Below are 19,860 nucleotides of genomic sequence, written 5' to 3'. Positions count from 1 at the left end.
TACAAACGAACTATTTTATTCGGATAAAGTGATATAAATAATCATTAATAATAAAAAGTTTATTTATGGTGGAATTATCATCTTTTTTCTGTTACCATTTAGTAATAAATTAATAACTACAACAGAGTCCTAGAAAATCAATAACACAATAGTCGATTTTGTGAAGTAGCAATGTATAATGTTGCTTGACTTAAATTTAAACCCAGAAATGATTTAAAAAGTAACATTTGACATTTAGATTCATGTCTATGAATCAATTCATTCGACAAGGTGTGATGTGAGTAGTGCGACCATTCAAAGAAACCTACAATAGTTTGCAATGAGGTAGCACCGGTTACTTAAAAATAACGAAACAACATCTGAGTAATATGCCTTAACTTTTTTGTGTTAGAAGAAAAAAATATTATCCGCGGGAATGCCGAACATAAATGCAATTGCTGTCTCTAATGGTAAGTGTCGACCACTTGATTAAATATCTTGTGACTCATTAAAACCCCATGTAAATACTGCATATGGTATTTTAAATCAATTTTGATTTCACCACCGATACAATACTACAAAATAACACCTACAAGAATGATTTTATCACAGCCTGAGAAAAAAAATGTGCCCAATGATTTTTCCATATCAGCAGATTTTCTTTTGGTTTCGAAAATTCCGCATAGTATATAATTTTGTGAATCCGAAAAGGGTTAAGATTATTGAGAATGAAAATCTACAGTTGTTCTCATATATAAATTTTGTTATTATTCATTGTCACTTGTACAATTCTTTGAAAATAATCAAAATGATGACATTGTATTTATCCCAGTCTATTAATACAACATTAAATAATAACTGTTGTTAATATCAGCACTGACATGTCATGCAATAAAATTTCAAAGCTAGGTAAATTAGTAAAAAAGGAATTAAGTTTGTTAATATATTATTAGGCTATATTAAATAATTAATTATGCAGTTGCAACTTTTATATCACCTGCTCAAATCTATGTAGGTATGTACTATCAGGTTGTCACCGGTAACATGATTATTTCATAATTTTGTGCAATTAAGCTATATAAACTAATATCTTTATAAATAATAATATCTTACAATTTGAATTCCTACCATTTTTATTTTTTGTTAGAATTGAAAATTAACCTAACTAAATATACCCCTTACAACATCAGAGAATAATTAAACCAGCAATAAAAAATAATTTAAGTTTTCTTGCTGCAATTTTAACCAAATTAATACTTAATTCAGTATTAAGTGTACATCATAACAGCCATTTAATTTCAATCTTAGCCTACACTAAATTTCTACAATTTTAATTACTAATAAAATAGTAATTAGTGTACATGCAACCTAGTCCTGAATATTTCTGACAGGTTAGATAATTTCTTAGACCTTATGCATAATATTTACATAATAGTATTAATTTTTTCTTAAATGGTAATATTTCAATATAATCTGTTTTTTGCATTACTAATTATAGTCTTAATTTTGAATTTGGCTTGCTTAAGCAATCACTTTGATCCTGACAAAGAATACCATGCTTGGCCGTCTTTTAACAATATTTTATAAGTAGTGTTATAAGTAGAGTTCTTTAATTTAACAATAATTCATTTTTATTGATCTAGAAACTTTTTCATGGAGTCTAATAATTAATCATTAATTGTAGTGTATCTGGCATAGACTATATTCATCTTTTCTTTCATACCGTCAGGAAATTGCTTGATATTGTGTGAAACTTATATTTTTTTAATGTTTAAATTAACTTAAGGTATATGTAAACATAGTTTAGAGTTATCAGCCAGCTAAAAAGCTAAGAATTGTGCTGTTTTGTTGCAATAATTGTTCTAATAATGGTACAAAATATGTTTCAAATAAATATAAATGTACCTAATATTTAAGTACTGCATTGTTATTATGTGGGAATATTAAATAAATAATGCCAATCAGCTTGTTTGTATGAACCATTTTCAAATTATAGTAGTATAAAAATAAACTTTTTATGAAATTACTTTAAATTTAAAACAGATTTTGTTATTCCTATTCTGCTTGTGTTGAAGCAATTTTTCTGGTGCATTCAAATTAGGTCATCTCTTTTGGGGGAAGTACCACTCTCCTGCTAATGCTAAAGTTTTAAGGTTTTCTATTAAACACATTACCACTGTGTTTAGTAGAAAGCCCTGAGACTTACAGGAACATAATCTCCTAGAATACAGATCTTTGAGTTATTCAATAGTTACTGTGCTAGTCTCTTAAAATGGCATTCGCCAATTAATCAGATCTGCTATAAAACGTTTTGTTTGTTCATTGACTTTGATTGTTGACACTACTAGTTTAGATATATGCTTTGAGAATGCAATTTGTGTTTTTATTTCAGACGACTATGAAGTTATCGGTGAAACCCAGTGGCAGGTTCTTGAGGACTGTGGCGATGAACAGACCATCAAAATCTATGGTTACAAATATTCAAGATGCCGCGCCATTTTATTTCACACCATATGCATATTACTATGCGGGATACCATACTTTGCGTTGGCTTATTATCCAGCCTACAACAGATTCAAATACGTAAACTGCAGTTTGAAATTGGCCGAACAGATCTGTGGTAAGCAAGAATTTATATGCATTGAATCCATTAATCGAAGGTTTTGTAGTTTGAAGTTATCGTATTTCGAAACGCCGTACAATCAACCTTATTTGTATAACGAAAATACTTGTTATTAGGGTGCACCGGAGTTGGTCTCTATTATTTCTAAATGATGATGGTATCCCATTTCATTACATTGTATTGGACCCGAAAAACCTTACTACAATGCAAATCACAATGCTTAAAGATAGAATAGCTATTTATTACGTCACTTGTATTCATTCTATTGTTAACTTTATAGTTACCGATGCGGAAAGGCTTTACAAGATAGAAGACGTGCAAGACATCGACCTGAATCTATCCAACCACCGAGACAACAAATTGCGTTATTTCGTTTACAAACATAACCGCTTTATCTGGCTCAATGACCAAGGGACTTTCATCAACGTACTGGCTCTCAATGAAAAACTTACTATCCAAATACTGATGGAAAATACGTCTGGAATAAATAAACGCCAACAAAACGAACTGTAAGCTACCTATTAAACATGTAATATGTATTAAAACACATTAACAAAAATAATAAATTACTAGAAAGCTTCGAAAGTTTCGTATATTAAATAAAATTATATGTTTGAAGGACATTTCCTTGTGATCGATAATGTAAATAATTATTATCTGTGTTATCAACTCACTACTCTGTTACTGTTGTCTAGAAAACCATTTAAGAGTTGGGCTTGTAATTTAGTTACCTGTCATTCATTCAGTTCATCATAAAGATTTTTGGCCACAGGACTCTTTGGAATCATATAATAAATTCATTTGATTACATTCGCATGTAGAACCAAAATTACAAGAAGAATTCGTAGTAAAACACATTCCTTTTTAGGATCAAGCTGTATGGACCTAACTCTGTGGAAGTGGAAGTCAAGAGTTACTGGACCCTGTTCGTGAATGAAGTCTTCAATCCGTTTTATCTGTTCCAAGTGTTCTCGATTATCCTCTGGTCGTTGGATGAATATTATCAGTATGCGGCGTGCGTCTTTCTTCTGTCCATTGCTTCTTGCATCCTGGCACTATATCAGACCAAAAAGGTAGGTTTTTCGTTTAGGTGTTGCAGTTTTAAATTTATACCAACCAATAAACATTTGTCCTCATGTAGCAAAATTCAATGGTCTAGTAACAAATGCACCTGAAAATGTTGAATGTCTAATACTTAGTAAAAATAGACGTAACTTTTTACCTAAATGTGTTCACGATAAAGATCTATCCTTGGTAGTAAAACTAACTTCCTCTTAAATTATTTGCTGATTGTCATTATGTAATTGAGTTAAATATTTACTTTTCGATAACATCAGGTTATTATATCGATAGTATAAATAATACAGCTTTATATACAGATGTTACTGATTTATTTCCTTATATTTTATTACATTCTCTCAATTTTTAATATTACAATGAATTGGACGCAATTAATTAAAAAAAGAATGTCTATCTAAACAGATGAGCGTAAATCTGCACAAGATGGCCGGTTCGACTAGTACGTTTACGGTGACGGTACTGCGTCCTACCCGCATGGCGCGCGAGGTATGCGTAGTCAACGCTAGTAGACTGGTCCCGGGCGACGTGCTCGTGCTGCCACCTGACGGCTGCGTCATGCCCTGCGATGCCATGATCCTTACCGGCACCTGCATTGTGGATGAGAGCATGCTTACCGGTAAATATATGCTAGATTATCATTCGGAGTCAGAGTCAGATTATCATTGATTGGCATTCAGTGCCTCAGACACTTCTACCCAAAACGTCAAAGTAGTCCTTCTTGCCCGCATCTTAAATAACTTCGAAAGTGTTGGTATAATATTAAAAACCGTCGTATTAAAGAGTTTTAAATTTTTCTATTGTTCGAGACTATGTATTTTAAGTTGTTACATATCAATGGTTATTATCATCAGTAGATTACAAAGACTACAAGACTTGTGTATGCTGATTGATGGGTATACTCTGAGGGTACACTCAACGTAAAATTACAATGGAACCATAATATCAACCATAAATTGAGATGTTAATAATCTAAAAGTTCTCCTACACCTTCTTATTACCAATAAAAACTCGACACTTAACCGTAAACTGTACTACATTCTTCAATAAAGGAGCAAATAAAAAAGACGTTTATTGAACTAATATTGTCAATTAAATTGTATTTGTTCATGACTCAATTGTAGGTCTACTGATACAATGCTCATTATAATATTCGCCTTGTCAAACCATGCGTGAAGCATACATATCATGTAGCAATTTGAATATAATAAAATAGTAATAAATAATACATAATATAAATTATGTAAGCTAGTTTATACATTGATAATCTTGTTCGTCGAGTTATTTTAAAAGCGTCGTCGACTATGCAATCAAGTGGTCATCCTAAAATTAGGTCAGCGTCAGGACGGCTCACTTTCAATAAAAATGGTCGTGAGCAAGGCCAAGTCGGTCGGCGATCAATTTTGTTTAATAAATACTTGAATTAGAATGACATTTCAAAGGGTTTGCTTTTTAATACCAATACTCATAAATTCATTACTCAACGTGGACGCTTGGCCTTAAATGTCTGTAAATCACGTAATGTCTTCGTATAACATGTGTATTTATTTCAGGCGAAAGTGTACCAGTGATGAAAGGCCCCCCTTGTCCATCTGCGGAAATATATTCTACTGAGGGCCACAAACGCCATACTTTGTTTGCCGGAACTCATGTTTTGCAGACGCGATTTTACGGCAATAATCAGGTTATTATAATAGAATAGTTGTATACCTAAAAGCATAAAAATGGGGCTTCGGTAGACATTCCTACATATTAATGTTTTTTTTTTAGGTCCTAGCTAAAGTTGTACGCACCGGTTTCTATACAGCCAAAGGAGAGCTGCTCAAAAGCATTCTGTTTCCCAAACCGTTTGGCTTTCAATTCTACAAAGATGCCGTCAAGTTTGTCGTATTCATGTTCTGCATTGCCGCGATTGGAATGTGTTATTCGATTTGGCTTTATGTTGAAAGAGGGGTAAGTTTTACCAGAAAAAAATAAACTTTTAATAAACTAATGAGTTTTATATAAAGAGTACTATAAAACTTTGATGTTTTACAGAGTCTTTGGGGCACAATAGTTCTACGCACACTGGATATCATTACCATTGTAGTTCCGCCCGCTTTGCCCGCCGCCATGACAGCTGGTATCGTATACAGCCAACAGCGCTTACGTAGAAACAGAATCTTCTGTGTATCACCACCCCGGATCATTATATGTGGAAAATTGCAAGTTATGTGCTTTGATAAGGTACGTTTGAGCAATTATAAAGACAGATTATGTCACGTAAGTACATCATTCGTAGGTACATACTTTGTCCATATTTGGTGGTCATCTGGCACTAACTAAATGGTTCATCTACTAATCTCTTACGATTGTTTATCATCATACCATACGCTGTTTTATTCCACGCCTTAGGAAAATAAATAAAATGATGGTATACTTTTTAGACCGGTACCTTGACCGAAGATGGGCTGGATTTCTACGCTGTGATCCCCGTCCGCGCGGGCGAGAAGTTCGGCCAGTGCGTGGTCGAAGTGGCCGGCCTGCCCGTCACCAGCCCACTTGTACAAGCGCTCGCTTCCTGCCACTCGCTCACCAGCATTCAGGGACAGTTGAAAGGAGACCCGCTGGACTTGAAGATGTTTGAATTCACACAATGGGTGAGTTACTATAATTTTGTTTACTTCAGATGTCGTAAACGTACATGATAAGGTTCTAATCATTATGAGATCACTTTTGAGATCTTGAACAAAAAAGGAAACTAAATTTTTTCTTAGAAATAAGTAACATATACATTATGTACTCGAAAATGATGCAACATTATCTTAACATTGAAATCACACATTTATCTTACAGTAACAATATGATAACATGTTATGTATATCTAGAATCTAGGTATCTTGGATTCTATGAAATACGCTAAGTGTGTCAAACTATTTTTAATATAGGAAATTCCTTTTAGAAGTCGTCGTAATCCGCTTGTTATCTCGGTAGGTACTTGAAGAACCTGGACCGGAAAACACCCGATATGATAACCTGACGCCTGCCATTGTAAAGCCCGTGACTGCGCATAGCGAGACCCTTCAGAATATGGATGATTATGATCCCTTCACAATGGAGATTCCATATGAAGTGAGTATCATAATTTACGCTTTGTCAAGCCGGCAATGCCCATGGCCCATGGCGTTATGAGATTATTCTGGCCAGTCTTTTTAAAAAGGTTTGACAGAGTTTTCTGTTATTATAACTAACACTTTTATTTTTCTTCAAGATCGGTCTATTGCGGCGTTTCCATTTCTCGTCGGCGCAACAATCGATGGGTGTAATCGCCAGAGTGCTCGGACAACCACAAATGGTTTACTTTGTAAAAGGCGCCCCCGAAAAGGTAAGGTTTGGTTCGCAACAAACTGATACGATAAAATATTCTGCGTAAAACGTTCATAACAACAAAATAATCGTAAATAAATTTTATAGGTTGCGGGAATGTGCAATCCAGATACTCTTCCTGAGAATTTCAGTTCCATTCTCAATGAATACACATCCAACGGCTTCCGCGTGATCGGTCTCGCTCATAAGAAACTCGATCGCAAGATGAAGTGGGTCGACGCTCAGAGGATCAAGCGAGAGAATCTCGAGTGCGACATGGTTTTTCTAGGCTTTCTAGTCATGCAAAATAGCCTGAAACCAGAAACGACCCAAGTGATTAAAGAACTTCATGAGGCTAATATGAGACTGATCATGGTTACGGGTTCGTATACTTCTTGACTTTAGAAAATGAGAATATTTTAGCCACATTCTTGCTGATAAGAAAATAAAGTATTTTTTTCTATCTTGTTTCTCTTCTCCCAAACAATAGTTGCTGTTGTTATGCCACTGAAAACGAAAGCAATTAATGTTGTTTCATTTTTCAATTTCAAAATGAACCTTTTTGGTGACAAAGCCAGTTTCAGCATGAAGCATTTCTATAAATTTATTTATTTTTTATCCAGGGGACAATATAATGACAGCCATGTCGGTAGCCCGAGGATGTTTCATGGTGCAGCCACATCAAAAACTCGTACTTATCACCACTGGACAGTCGCAAAATAATGATTCCCGACCGCCTTTGTTAATGGAAGTAAGTTCAAACGCCAAATTTTAATAAAATAAAATATAGCAGTTGGAAGCTTCTTTATAAAATTTTACATATTTTGTTTTGAATTAAAATGTTGATATACTTAATATTGTATTGCACCTTTTAGGTTGTTGGTGAAGGTGGTCCGCCTAAGTTGTCGATTGAAGCGTATGTATTGGCATTGGAGGGCAAAACCTGGGCTGCGATCCGTACTCATTATCCTGAATTGATGCCCGCTGTACTCAGTCGTGGTAAGTTCGCTTCGACTTGTTTTATAAAGCTGATAAATGCTTACCTAAGTACCTTGTAATATCGAAGTCAACAGACAAACTTTACGTATAAATAACCAATTTTACTATTAGGTTTAATCAATGAACTGTCATTCTTCAGATATTTTAAATATGTTTTTATTCAGGTATGGTCTTTGGTCGTTTCGGTCCTGATCAGAAGACCCAATTGATAACTGCATTGCAAAACGAGGATCAAATCGTGGGAATGTGTGGTGATGGAGCTAATGACTGCGGAGCGCTGAAAGCTGCTCATGTTGGCATATCACTTTCTGAGGCCGACGCGTCAGGTATGAAAGCAGTTTTGTCTGTAAAATCATTATCTTTATAAAAAAAAATACCTACAGAGCTTGCCTTCTCGTTACAAAAAATACGCTAAGCATGCAGAAATAGTCATCCAGTAAAAAGAAATAGGTCTATAGACAGCAGAAATAACCCTACGTTTTTTCCAGTTGCGGCTCCCTTCACTTCTCAAGAACAGAACATTCGTTGCGTAAAACTTCTCGCTTTGGAAGGACGTTGTGCACTGAGTACCTCTTTCGCTATCTTTAAATACATGGCTCTTTATTCGCTGATCCAGTTTTTCTCCATCCTGATTCTATACAACGTAAGTATTTTCAAAAACCCCAAATACTTAATAATTAAATATCCCCAAATCAAATTACATAATATACAGTTTTCAAGGTTCGAGAATCTATTAAATTTAATTTAGGACTTAACAGTCCTTATTATGACAATCCCTTAAATCTTTGTAAATCATGTCACTTTTCCATGCATCATACGACTGACTTTCACTTCCACACATGTGATCCGTACAATCCGCGTATTCGATTGTGTCAATTCAATACAGGGCAGGTTATATCAAAAAAAAAATGACACCATGAGTGAAACTGAGCTTAGAGTTTGATTGGTTCCCCGGGCTACATGTGTTTCTGGTCGTCAGTTCTACTCGATCCTGGGCAACAACCAGTTCCTGTACATCGACCTGGTGCTGACGACGCTGCTGGCGCTGTCGCTGGGCCGCGCGGCGCCGGGCCCGCTGCTGACGCGCCAGTCGCCGCCCGTGTCGCTCGTGGCCCTCTCCAGCATCCTGCCGCTCATCATGCAGGTCGCTCTCGTCTTGCTCATGCAGATTGCCTCCGTTTATCTGCTCTATGCACAACCCTGGTAAGCATTGTACTCAGTTTTTATGGATATGTTTCAAAATTTAATCTTGCAACGGTACTCTTACGACATGTAAACAGTTTAATTTTTGAAGTAACTTTTAGGCAAAATTGAATACCGTTACTTAATTTCTCAAACATAGTTTCTTTTTAATAAATTGTTTTATTATAACTAAAACTGGAGTAAGACTAAAAATATCTATTTTTCATAGGTTTAAGCCAGTCGAAGGTGGACCTAATGTGGAACAAGTGCTTTGCTGGGAGAATACAGTCATCTTCATTGTCACATCATTCCAATATTTAATAATGGCCTGTGTGTATGCAAAAGGCTGGCCCTTCCGTCAACCATTCTGTGCCAATTGTGAGTAAAATTTTCATTTTTTATCATTATTAATTTTTAGCCTACATATACTAACAAAATGATTGTATTTTCAGATTATATTATGATAACGTTAGTGACTCAATCTGTGTTTGTGGTGATTCTCCTGCTGTGCCCTTGGGATTGGCTTGCTGAGTTCATGGAGGTGCAGCCCATGGCTGCCAATGACTCCGAACAGACCATGTTCCGCATCTACCTGCTGCTGATACCCGCCATTCACTTCATCCTGGCTATAGCTATAGAGGTAAAAATCTGAAAAAATAATTACTTTACCTACCATATTAAGAGTTCGCCTTTTTTGTGATAATATTCCAACTATTCTAGTACTTCAGAGAATTTTGCTTTTCTGAGTCCTGATAAAAATCATATAAAAGTTTATTACTACATTTTTAAGTATCTACAAAATTTTAGTGTGTTAAAAAAATGACTTAATTAATTTATATAAATATTTATAGGCAACCCTGTCGGACCCGGAGAAGTTCACCCGCCTGGTGCGCGTGGTCCGGCGCCGCTGCGGCCAGAAGGGCGCGGCGGCGGGCGAGGCGGCGCGCCCGCTGTGGCCGCACGACGCGCTCGCGTGCTGACGCGCCCCGCGCAGGTCAGTCACAAGGGACGCCCGCCTCTTCTTCTCTTACGACCTCCATATATTTATTTTCCTCCCGGATAAACTTACCTGACATTCGTTCAGTTGGCTGTTACTTAATTTTTAAGACCATATCTAGTAAAATATACTATTGCCGTACAGTATCGGGCTGTGACGTCTTAGGTAGGTTGAGCTAAACTCGCACGTGTTGGATGGTCAATTGTTTTAGATATTGATGTAAAAAAGCAATTTATCTTCTAACAGTGATATCAATTTATAAAGCCAACAATATAAATCGTCCCAAACATCTTGTATGGGTGCAATTTTAGTTCAACCTTAATACTTATCGTGATATCTTGATGCTCTAGTATCAAGATCTTCTCGACGTTTGCTGTGATAAAGGGATGCCCGGTTATTTGCACCAAATATACAAGCTTGCAAACATTGACCCATTCAACACGTTTTCGTTTTAAGCCACAGTAATATCCCAAAATATTGTGATAGCTGAAATCGAAAACAGTTTAATATGTATAAACCGATGTAAACATCGCAGATTTGCGATATTTATTGAACCCCAACTCTCCATCATGGTTCGACTGACTGAGCACTATTACGCTCCAAAAACCATAATGAGAATGAATTCGGTTCTAATATCGCATTTCTCCGTTTGTTTTCTCTTGCCCTTTCTCTCAGTAAATACTATATTATAAACAGATAGCTACCGAAACGTGCGATTTGGGCCAATATATTTGCACGGAAGTGAATCCTTTAACATGTAGCATTTCCGTACTATTTTGTTTTAAAAGTAGTTGTAATCCTTATGACAGTACTTCTCAGGTATTGTTTGTAGTAAAAATCTCTAAATCAATTATTTCACGTTGATGAACTATAACTTTAGCATTTGCAATTAGGTTGTGTTGTAAAATATATTTTTCATAGACGAATCATTTCATAATTCATCGGAGTCTGTCAAGTCTAAGTTAATAGTTATTTTCAAGAGTAGAAATTAGTTACCATCCAAAGGAAAGTATGTTTAGTATAATTTTTCAATATAATCGTCGTTTTTAGCGTAAGTTGTCCACTATTTGTCATTTTAGTAGTAAAATCTCTTTCGGGAGATTCAAATAGTGATCGCTTTTAAGGCACTTAGCTATAAAGATAAATGTACTATTCTTTGAAATATCGATGTTTAAAATAATCAGATTTCTTTTTAAATATCAAGTTGTATCGATGTATTGTGAACACATTCGTATTAAACATTAATATTAATCATTCTATATCATACTGTAATTGCTATACTACTAGTCTTGTCTCATACAGAGAAGACTTTTAACATTGTGTATTATTCATTCGTAAGCATATATTAAGGTAAGGTTTCTAGAATTCTATTACTATGCAGTGTATTAATTCTTATAGTTAACTAATTGTCTCCAATGCTGGCAATTTAATTTGCTTGATTTGTCAAATGTAAAGAACGATATCGAAACTAAAACGAGAACCAAACATCGGTAGCTACAAAACCCATTCAGACATATCGATTTATAGTAACTAATGTTTATAATTAAGGGCTATGTAGAGTTACTCGGTTCTGCCCTCGAAAAGCTATACTAACAACATGAAATACAAATGAGCAGGTTCAAAACCAAAATAGGAAGTGTCTTGTCAAGCGATTTAGATCGTCAGCTGTCTAATATATTCTCTCCCATCCTGGTTATGCCTTTGAAAGTGAGCCGAAATATTTAGCGGGTGTAATGTAAGAGAAGGACACTCGAATAATTTCACGTTCCGCCTAAATGTCATGCCCCATTCATCTGCGGAGATAACATCCATAGAGATATAAGTAGCGAAACGCTTCTCTATGGACTCCCAACCTCATCATTAATATTATTTAAGAAAGTTACTTCACTAGTTCATATCCCAGTGTTAAAGAGGGTTTTTCTTAAATTAACAATATGCACGAGCTTATCATATTATATTTAGTTCTATTCAATAAATAAGGGTGCCAAATATTACTTGACAGACTCTAAACTAAAAGCATTAAATTGTAGTTGTTATCGAAATAACAGCTTTTATACAACCTGCAATGGTACAAAGTGTTAAGATCGTGCTAACAATAAAATATTTTTGCTTTCCCACAATATCATGAATTCTATCATCGTTCATTAAAGTGGTCATGTATTATGTGTATCCTCATAGAGCAAAATACCTCATATTTTTCTAGATTAGTTTCATTGTCACAAACGAAAAATATATATTTTGAATGATTCACCCATAGTGGAAACCCGCGCACGAAACAGGCTAACCTTTTCCCAATGTTGTTGGATTCCGCTTTAGTCTGCTGTCTAGCTAGATAGAGTTTAATAATTAATCAGTATTTTACACGTAACGAATGCATCTGATTTCCGCCACCCAGTTACTAGCAAATATTTGTATCGATCAGTCCAGTCATTTGACTTTCGGATTTAGCTGGGGGCTCATACCGACTGTCATAAGAATTCTGAAGATCATTGGCTAACGTTCAAAGAACGGTCGCCAAGACAAAATTGATAACCGTTGCAAGCATGGCCTAACCCCGTTAACCGATCAGCGCAGTCGCGAGTCCCTCAATCAATTATAATTTATTAAATATTCATTGTAATATTTTATGGAAATCAATTTATTAGAAAATAGTAGTCCCGTTTTAGAATGAAATCATAGATTTAGTAATATAAGTTAAACCCTACTTATTTTATTACTGTAAATATAGATAAAATTATGAATTGAAATTACGTATGATTCTGAATGCGCGATTAGTTAAGGATAAAGAAATTGTGATTTTGCATTTCATCTATACTTCATATACCGTACTTATTAGTTGTGCTCAGTTATTAGTTATTTATGTTATTTTGTAGTGTACTATTTATATATAATTGCAGTTTATATCATACTTTTTTTGTAAAGGGCAGGTTCTCGAAATTACACAATATTAACAGTGTGATGCTGTATTGTATTATTATCGTTTAATGATATAAAACGTGCACAAATCGTCAAAGATACATGTAAAAGACCTTATATTTAAAATTACTTAATTTAACGACATTACTTAAATTACTTTAATGTTACGTCTAACTTAATTTTATACTTAACAGTTTCATATTTATCGTCTACATTTTGTTTGAAAAGTACTTAATATAAACACTACACACGTTGTTCTTAAAATTACATAAATTGTGCGTGATTGAAATAAGTAGAATATTTTAACTATCGACTGGATTAAAATGTACTGTGCAATTAGACCTACAAACAATCAGTGCGCATAAAACATCCAATAACGTCAAATGTATATAAAAGGCGTCAACGAGGTACTTAAACATACGTAAATTAGACGTAATACAATCCCAAATAAGTTTACCGTATTTTTTTGTGTTAAGCTATTATCGTCCAATAATTTCTATCCAGTGACCCACAATTGTAACTTTTTATTTATCAAACCCAAGTCATGACAAGGACGTGATTATCAGTAAAGATGAGGAACATATTAGAGTCATACGACAATTTATTAATAAGAACTGTATTTAACTGTACTGAAAATAAACCCAGTAAACGCATGTTACGTGTAAAACTAGCTGTTTCCAAGCAATTTTAATTACACTCTGATTGATATGACTCTCAACTCTTTAGAAATTAATATTTAATAATAGTCTATAGTCAAAGTTCCTTTTTCGAAATGTGTTTCAAAAGGTATAATACCAAAGCTGTAGTTGAAATTGGAAATGTAGTGAAAAAGGTATACGTATATGAACTCTTTTCAATACGCCTTTATTAATATCTGTGTCTTTTAATATTATTAAATGTACTATGTAATCAAACAGTAGACAGTAGTCATAAGTTCACGAACGCTGTAAAATCCATTCTACGACTAATGCGATAAAAATACAATCAGCATGTAATATCTGGTGTTCACAAAAGCAAGACTCGCAAGTATTATGTTATATTCATTTTTATTATAATAAAGTGTGTGAAATGAATACTGACTCAATTTATTTATGCAATATTAGTAATTTACGTTTGATTAGTCAGAACATTCATTCCTAATTGTTTAGAACCTAGACGTTTGGTGCTTATTATGATTTAGTCCCTTTGGTTCTTAGATAACAAATTGTATAAATTTAATAAAATGTATATATAAACTGTTATTCTTACACAGTTTTCTCGAAATGTTTATATTTTTTTGTAAACTTGTTATTTATTGAACTGCATTATTGTGATCGTTTTTTAGACTTTACTGTACGTATGTTTATATTCCTCGAATTTTTGGAACTTGTTGACTGTTTTTGTGTCCAATTAGTCACGATAATGTAGTTCGATATAAATTTTACTAATTGCGACATTAGAATGGATGTGACCAAAATATTGTAATAAATATTAACTTCAAAATACTTCTGTCGTTTTACTTTCCCATACTCCAGATAACACTTTTTAACATGGTTATTAGATTAAGCCGTAGTCGTTTCAATGAGTAAAATAGAATTTATTGTAATTAAGGTAAGTAGGTTGGATATGCTGGCGGTGGCGAATACTCCGGTGGTTGCACGTCTTTCGCGCGTACTGCCAAAGGGCGGGCACTGCGCGGTGCTGGCGGTTGCTTCCACCTAAGAAGAAAAAGGACATAAGAAATTAATGTAAAATTATAAAAGAACCATTTTCTTTTTCACTTCTAAAAGTTAGTCCGCTGAAACCAAACAAGGTTTTTTTATAATAACTAACCAAACAAGGGTGTTAAGCGGTGTATTAAAGAAGTCTTTACGAGAGAGGAGCAGATATTCTATACAATTCTACTGCTTAAATTTCACCATTTTTCGTTCAGACTGACTCTAATTAAGGCAGCTTAAAACGCCAAATAGAATGTCTTACCAAGGCACAAGGCTGAGATCATGAGGCGGCTTAGGTCTAGCAAGTCTTTCAGCACGTTCCTGACGCAGGGTGTCCGCGTCGCGTGCGGCTGCACACCATGCCCGCAACGTGAAGTAGTAGATCAGCTCTACGCCAGACAGCAAAGAGAAGCCAAGGAAGAGACCCGCGATGCCGCCGAACGACACTGAAAATAAATTCTTTACATCTGAAGAAAAAAACAAGATCTTTAGAAGGTTTACAAAGAATATGACTTCATGAAACAAGTAGAAAAGTACTGCACTACATTCGTTGTTATAAGGAAAACCAACATTTTAATTGGAACTATGTCTCAACCTAATAAAGTAAGGATAGTCCTTCCATTATTAGGTCCCTATCATGAGGCATGTGACTCACCCAATAAATCGACCCAACCGAAAAGCACCTCACGTTTGTAGCGAACCATTGGCCATGAAACAAATTCTGTCTCCAAAAGAGTGTTTTCGGTATTACGTGTTGCCCTGAAAATAATGTATGCTTAAGGTTGCTTAAAATAAACATGCCATTTGTTATGTGAGATCAACAAGTCAGTAGATAATAGGTATGTTCCTTCTGGAACTGCGTCAATTATTACGTCAAAGTTGTCTATGACGCTGGCCTACTTGCATTCTATTTAAATATTTTACACGAGACATTGCAATAAGTGCCAAGATTTGCAATACGCGAGTACCTATCTATACCATAATACGAAACATATTAGTACGAACGTGTTTATGGACTTTACTTGCTATTCCAGAAACTTACTCGACGTCGGAAAGTTTTTCAACTTCGTACACGGTGTGAGAGCAGCCAAGTTCACAGGTGCATCGCGTCACGTCCGTTATAGCAGCTGCGTATTGCGCTATACAGCTTAGTTCCGGGAGAGTGCATTGCTTGTAGCCCTCTGTTGAAAATCCAATATTGTAAAGAACCACCAGTCAAATCGTTTAATTGAAAAAGTATTTTTTAATCGAATCTAGCAGGAAATTAGGAATTTAATCCATGTGTCACGAGGACTTTTTAATCACATGCACACAATCACACCAATTGGAGCCTACTTTACTTACTACAACAGTTGTAGAAGACGTGCTGTGCCTTTTTGATCATACAACTGAGTCTTACTTTTTCAAGATTATGGAGACATATTTTCAGTTTAATAATCTAGTTAAAAAAGCTTGTATAAATTATTACGAAATACGAGTTTCAACTTCTCATAGGTTTTAATGTAGCAAAATCTAAAGATACTTACTAAGAGGTGGATAGAAATGCGGTACACATTTACAAAATGCTCTACTTCGTTGCATACGACACTGTCTCATGCAAGCCGAATAAGTATAAATGTTGGAGGTCTCTAAATGCAGTTCGTCGGCAAACACACAACGTCGTTGACGAATAGAAAGCTGGCGGGCGTCCTCAGTCGTGTAAGTGTGCTTTACAGAAAACGAGACCTTTTCCACGCGACGGTCCCAATTATGTTGTGCGCTTTGTTCAAGACCTGCCATCTCTTCAGTTGAATGAATGTAAATCTACACAAAAGAACATTTAGGACAAAATCGTGCGACAAAAAACGTAGGACCTCTAGCTACAGAACTTAGGTGTTTAACGACTTACATCAAAAGTTGTGTTTTTACGTTCCGAGTTAAACATAAAAGACCATTTTGCGTCGGTTTCATGAATAAAAGCTTCATTAAATTGTTCCGCTTGGGCTTGACTTTGCCTGAAATAATGGGTAAAAGCTATTAATATAAACAATTTATGAAAACTTATAGAAAATATTTAGTATGTCCATTTACCACGGCCACGTTTTTTCTGCATGTTTCGAATTGAACGCGTAACAGAATCCCATTTCCGTGAACACTGGCACCATAACGTCGCAGCATTCTTCTGAATCTCCCTTCCATTCACAGTCATAAAACGACGATTCACAGTGACGGACGATCTAAAACGTTGTTAGTATAATTTATTCCAGATTACCAGTAATTATGTCAGTAATTTAGTCCAGATTACCTATAGTCTTAAAGCAAGAGCCCACGACAGCCAGACCTTCGTAATTATATAAAAGCTGAAAGTTTCTCAGCGCATGTATCCAACAGCAGAAGGACTGACTATTTCGGTTGTGGTTACTTGGGCAGGTAAAAGATAGTAAAAGTGTGTCACAAACTTAGTATCTAAGCTTTTATCAATTGATTGCATGTCTATCGATTGATTTACTTGAAAAATTGCTTCTTTAGGATTCTTAACCGGGGCAGGAGCATCCTCTTCTGTCTTTCCAACTAAAGAGGGATCCGAGAGATATGTTGAAGCATGTTCTGCTATTGAACGATAACTGAGTGTCGCCATCCATCGCAGCATTTCCCCAGCTTTTTCAGGTGGATCGGAGCCCCAAACACTAATAACATACAATACCTTCTTTTAGATAATGAGAAACCTACTACGACCTCATTTAAAATTATTTAGTTTTTTGTTATTACCTTTCTATGTAAGCTTCCAGTAGCTCGTCATCAACTGGATTTGCATCGCACACTGTTACCGCCGGAAAAGGTACATCCCAATTGTGAAAATCCGTATCTAAACCTATAACATCCATATTATGTGTTTTAGTTGTGGTTACTTGTTGTAAAAAAAGTCACGTGTGTTTTATGCTATCGATTCTTTCTTGCCGTCCGGAGTATTTCCATACTTTTAATCTATTTTCACACTGACTCGTAAAAGACTTTACGGAGCTCTCGTAACGGTGACACATGTGCACTTAAACATGATATCACAGCAAAGTGTATCGGTCTCAACGCGACTTGTACCGGATTAAGCCAAGCTTATCGTCGTTTCAGAGCATATTCCTACAGAAAGCCCGGAGAGCTATCTAATCAGCTGAATATTTTTAAATTTCACTATATTTTCAACGTCTCGCTTAGAACTTGAGTAAGGCAGTTAGAATGAGCTGCCACTGTAGAGGACGAAGTAAATCTAATCCCTGCAACCACATTATTATTACCATCTGGATCTTACCCGTAATAGTAGGATTCGTTTGAAATTTCTCCCATAAGCTAACAATTATGATACAGGTTGTAACAGCACCGACGGCTGTAAAACTAAACCACATAAACCTGAAATTTGACAATAGCAATTAACTTAAAAGGTACCACAAATAACATTTGGCGTGCCGAAATTATATATTATTGGGAGGTTTTCTTACTACAACCGTACCACATGTGAAGTAGGTACATAATGTTCCACTTCTAGGTATGGCAGGTGCCATCATCTGTATTCCAGTATTCACCAAGTAAGAGTCCTTCTTATGCTTCACTCAAAAATAGTTGTACCACCCCTAAACTGATATCTATTCAATAATATAAAAAGTGACTGTCAAAAACAGAAAGAAGGGCAATTTTCTGCGGCAAGCGCTCAAAGCTTTTTGTAATTGAATATTAGAGACGATAACTGGTAGGAATCACAAGCCCCTACATTACATATACTTACTAATGTTACTAACATACTTACTTTTCGCAAAACGGTCTGTCTTTTTCAGCGATGTATCGCACACCATGCAAAGTTGAATTGTTAAAGAATTCCGTTGTCTGATGACGAAGGCTTGTAGCCAGCAATGATATGCCACTAACATCTGAAGACGCCCTTTTCTTTTTTGAACGTGAATAATCATTTTTAATATTTTCAGGATACACTTTCATGACCTATTACATTTTCCGGTAGAATGTTCATTTGTGTACACACAAGACCGGCACTAAGCTGACTAAAATCACGTGGCATTGATAGCATCGGTAATATCGATCTGCCCTTGCGTGATATTTCCACATACCGATTTATGACAACACACATTTTAGTAAATTACCATGACTAACAAAGGCAGAGATGTATTAATGATTTTTTCTTTCTATTTCTTATTTTTTTCCAGTCCATAAAATTCTGAGATTCTGTAGTAGTATCTAAGTTTTCATAGTAACCAGTTTGTAAATCTTTGTAGTAGCTATTTTTAAATAGACCTGAGGCTCTACCACCGGGTAATACCTAGTATTGCGAGGGGAAGAGAGATTCTTCTCCACGCAGTCATTTGCGCTATCTCGCAACTATTTCGCTGTTTGCCAATAATGCAAAAAATGGTTTTTGCGAGTTTAAGAATAAATTAAACAGAGTAGTAAATGCTATATTACGATGCTTAACATAGCTCACGGATCCCTAATTTGATATCTCGATAATGTAAACTGAATTAGTCGTGTAATTTGTACGTTTGACACGCATGACTATCATGAAAGTTTAATAAACAAAGTGGACCATTATATAATTAAATATCTATAGTCCTCACTCACAGTATGCTGAATTAAGTTAAAATCCAGTGTAAGATATATAGTTAGAATCTGAATATCTTTAAGTTGCATTAATTTAATATGAAAGCACAGAAACTAAGTAAGTATTAAGAATTATATTGTTTTTTTATTTGAGGCGTTGGTCTCTTTCCGTATAGGGAAAGGTTTCGAGTATTTATCGCCAGCCACGCTAGCTCACTGCGGGTTTGTGATTTATGATTCCAATATTTGATATCCAGCTTTGCGATGGTTTTCGTCACCGTGTCAGCGGTGTCTTAGAATGAATAAAGTACTCAGGTATCAGTTTGAAAAGTCACTTTGGTACTTTGCCCGTTAGGATCGAACCTGCACTTTGTGCTTACAAATCTTAACTTACCTATCTATACTAATATATAAAGCTGAAGAGTTTGTTTGTTTGTTTGAACGCGCTAATCTCAGGAACTACTGAT

The 19,860-nt window shown here is 35.3% G+C and overlaps 2 protein-coding genes across 2 annotated transcripts; one reads left to right on the top strand and one right to left on the bottom strand.

The window, feature by feature from the left end:
- The first annotated feature begins 235 nt into the window (after positions 1-235).
- Positions 236-14,602, top strand: LOC113494968 (probable cation-transporting ATPase 13A3). Its single transcript, XM_026873516.1, has 20 exons — positions 236-449; positions 2,372-2,599; positions 2,883-3,111; positions 3,471-3,675; positions 4,085-4,298; positions 5,233-5,363; positions 5,450-5,632; positions 5,717-5,905; positions 6,106-6,318; positions 6,653-6,790; positions 6,930-7,043; positions 7,133-7,406; positions 7,648-7,775; positions 7,900-8,023; positions 8,188-8,349; positions 8,512-8,666; positions 9,003-9,226; positions 9,435-9,583; positions 9,658-9,845; positions 10,057-14,602. Exons 1-20 carry the CDS (start codon positions 416-418, stop codon positions 10,183-10,185), a joined length of 3,411 nt encoding a protein of 1,136 aa, XP_026729317.1. The 5' UTR covers positions 236-415; the 3' UTR covers positions 10,186-14,602.
- Positions 13,965-19,833, bottom strand: LOC113494969 (sodium channel protein Nach-like). Its single transcript, XM_026873517.1, has 11 exons — positions 18,591-19,833; positions 18,099-18,196; positions 17,564-17,666; positions 17,304-17,481; positions 16,886-17,031; positions 16,704-16,809; positions 16,342-16,618; positions 15,858-15,996; positions 15,471-15,574; positions 15,078-15,261; positions 13,965-14,815 (listed from the first exon to the last, which is right to left on the bottom strand). The coding sequence occupies exons 1-11, from the start codon at positions 18,776-18,778 to the stop codon at positions 14,704-14,706; spliced, it is 1,635 nt and encodes a 544-aa protein (XP_026729318.1). The 5' UTR covers positions 18,779-19,833; the 3' UTR covers positions 13,965-14,703.
- Positions 19,834-19,860: the final 27 nt, after the last annotated feature.

This window comes from Trichoplusia ni, chromosome 6 (assembly GCF_003590095.1).
Source record: "Trichoplusia ni isolate ovarian cell line Hi5 chromosome 6, tn1, whole genome shotgun sequence".
Lineage (NCBI taxonomy): Eukaryota > Metazoa > Arthropoda > Insecta > Lepidoptera > Noctuidae > Trichoplusia > Trichoplusia ni.
This window is presented reverse-complemented; position numbering and strand designations above follow the sequence as displayed.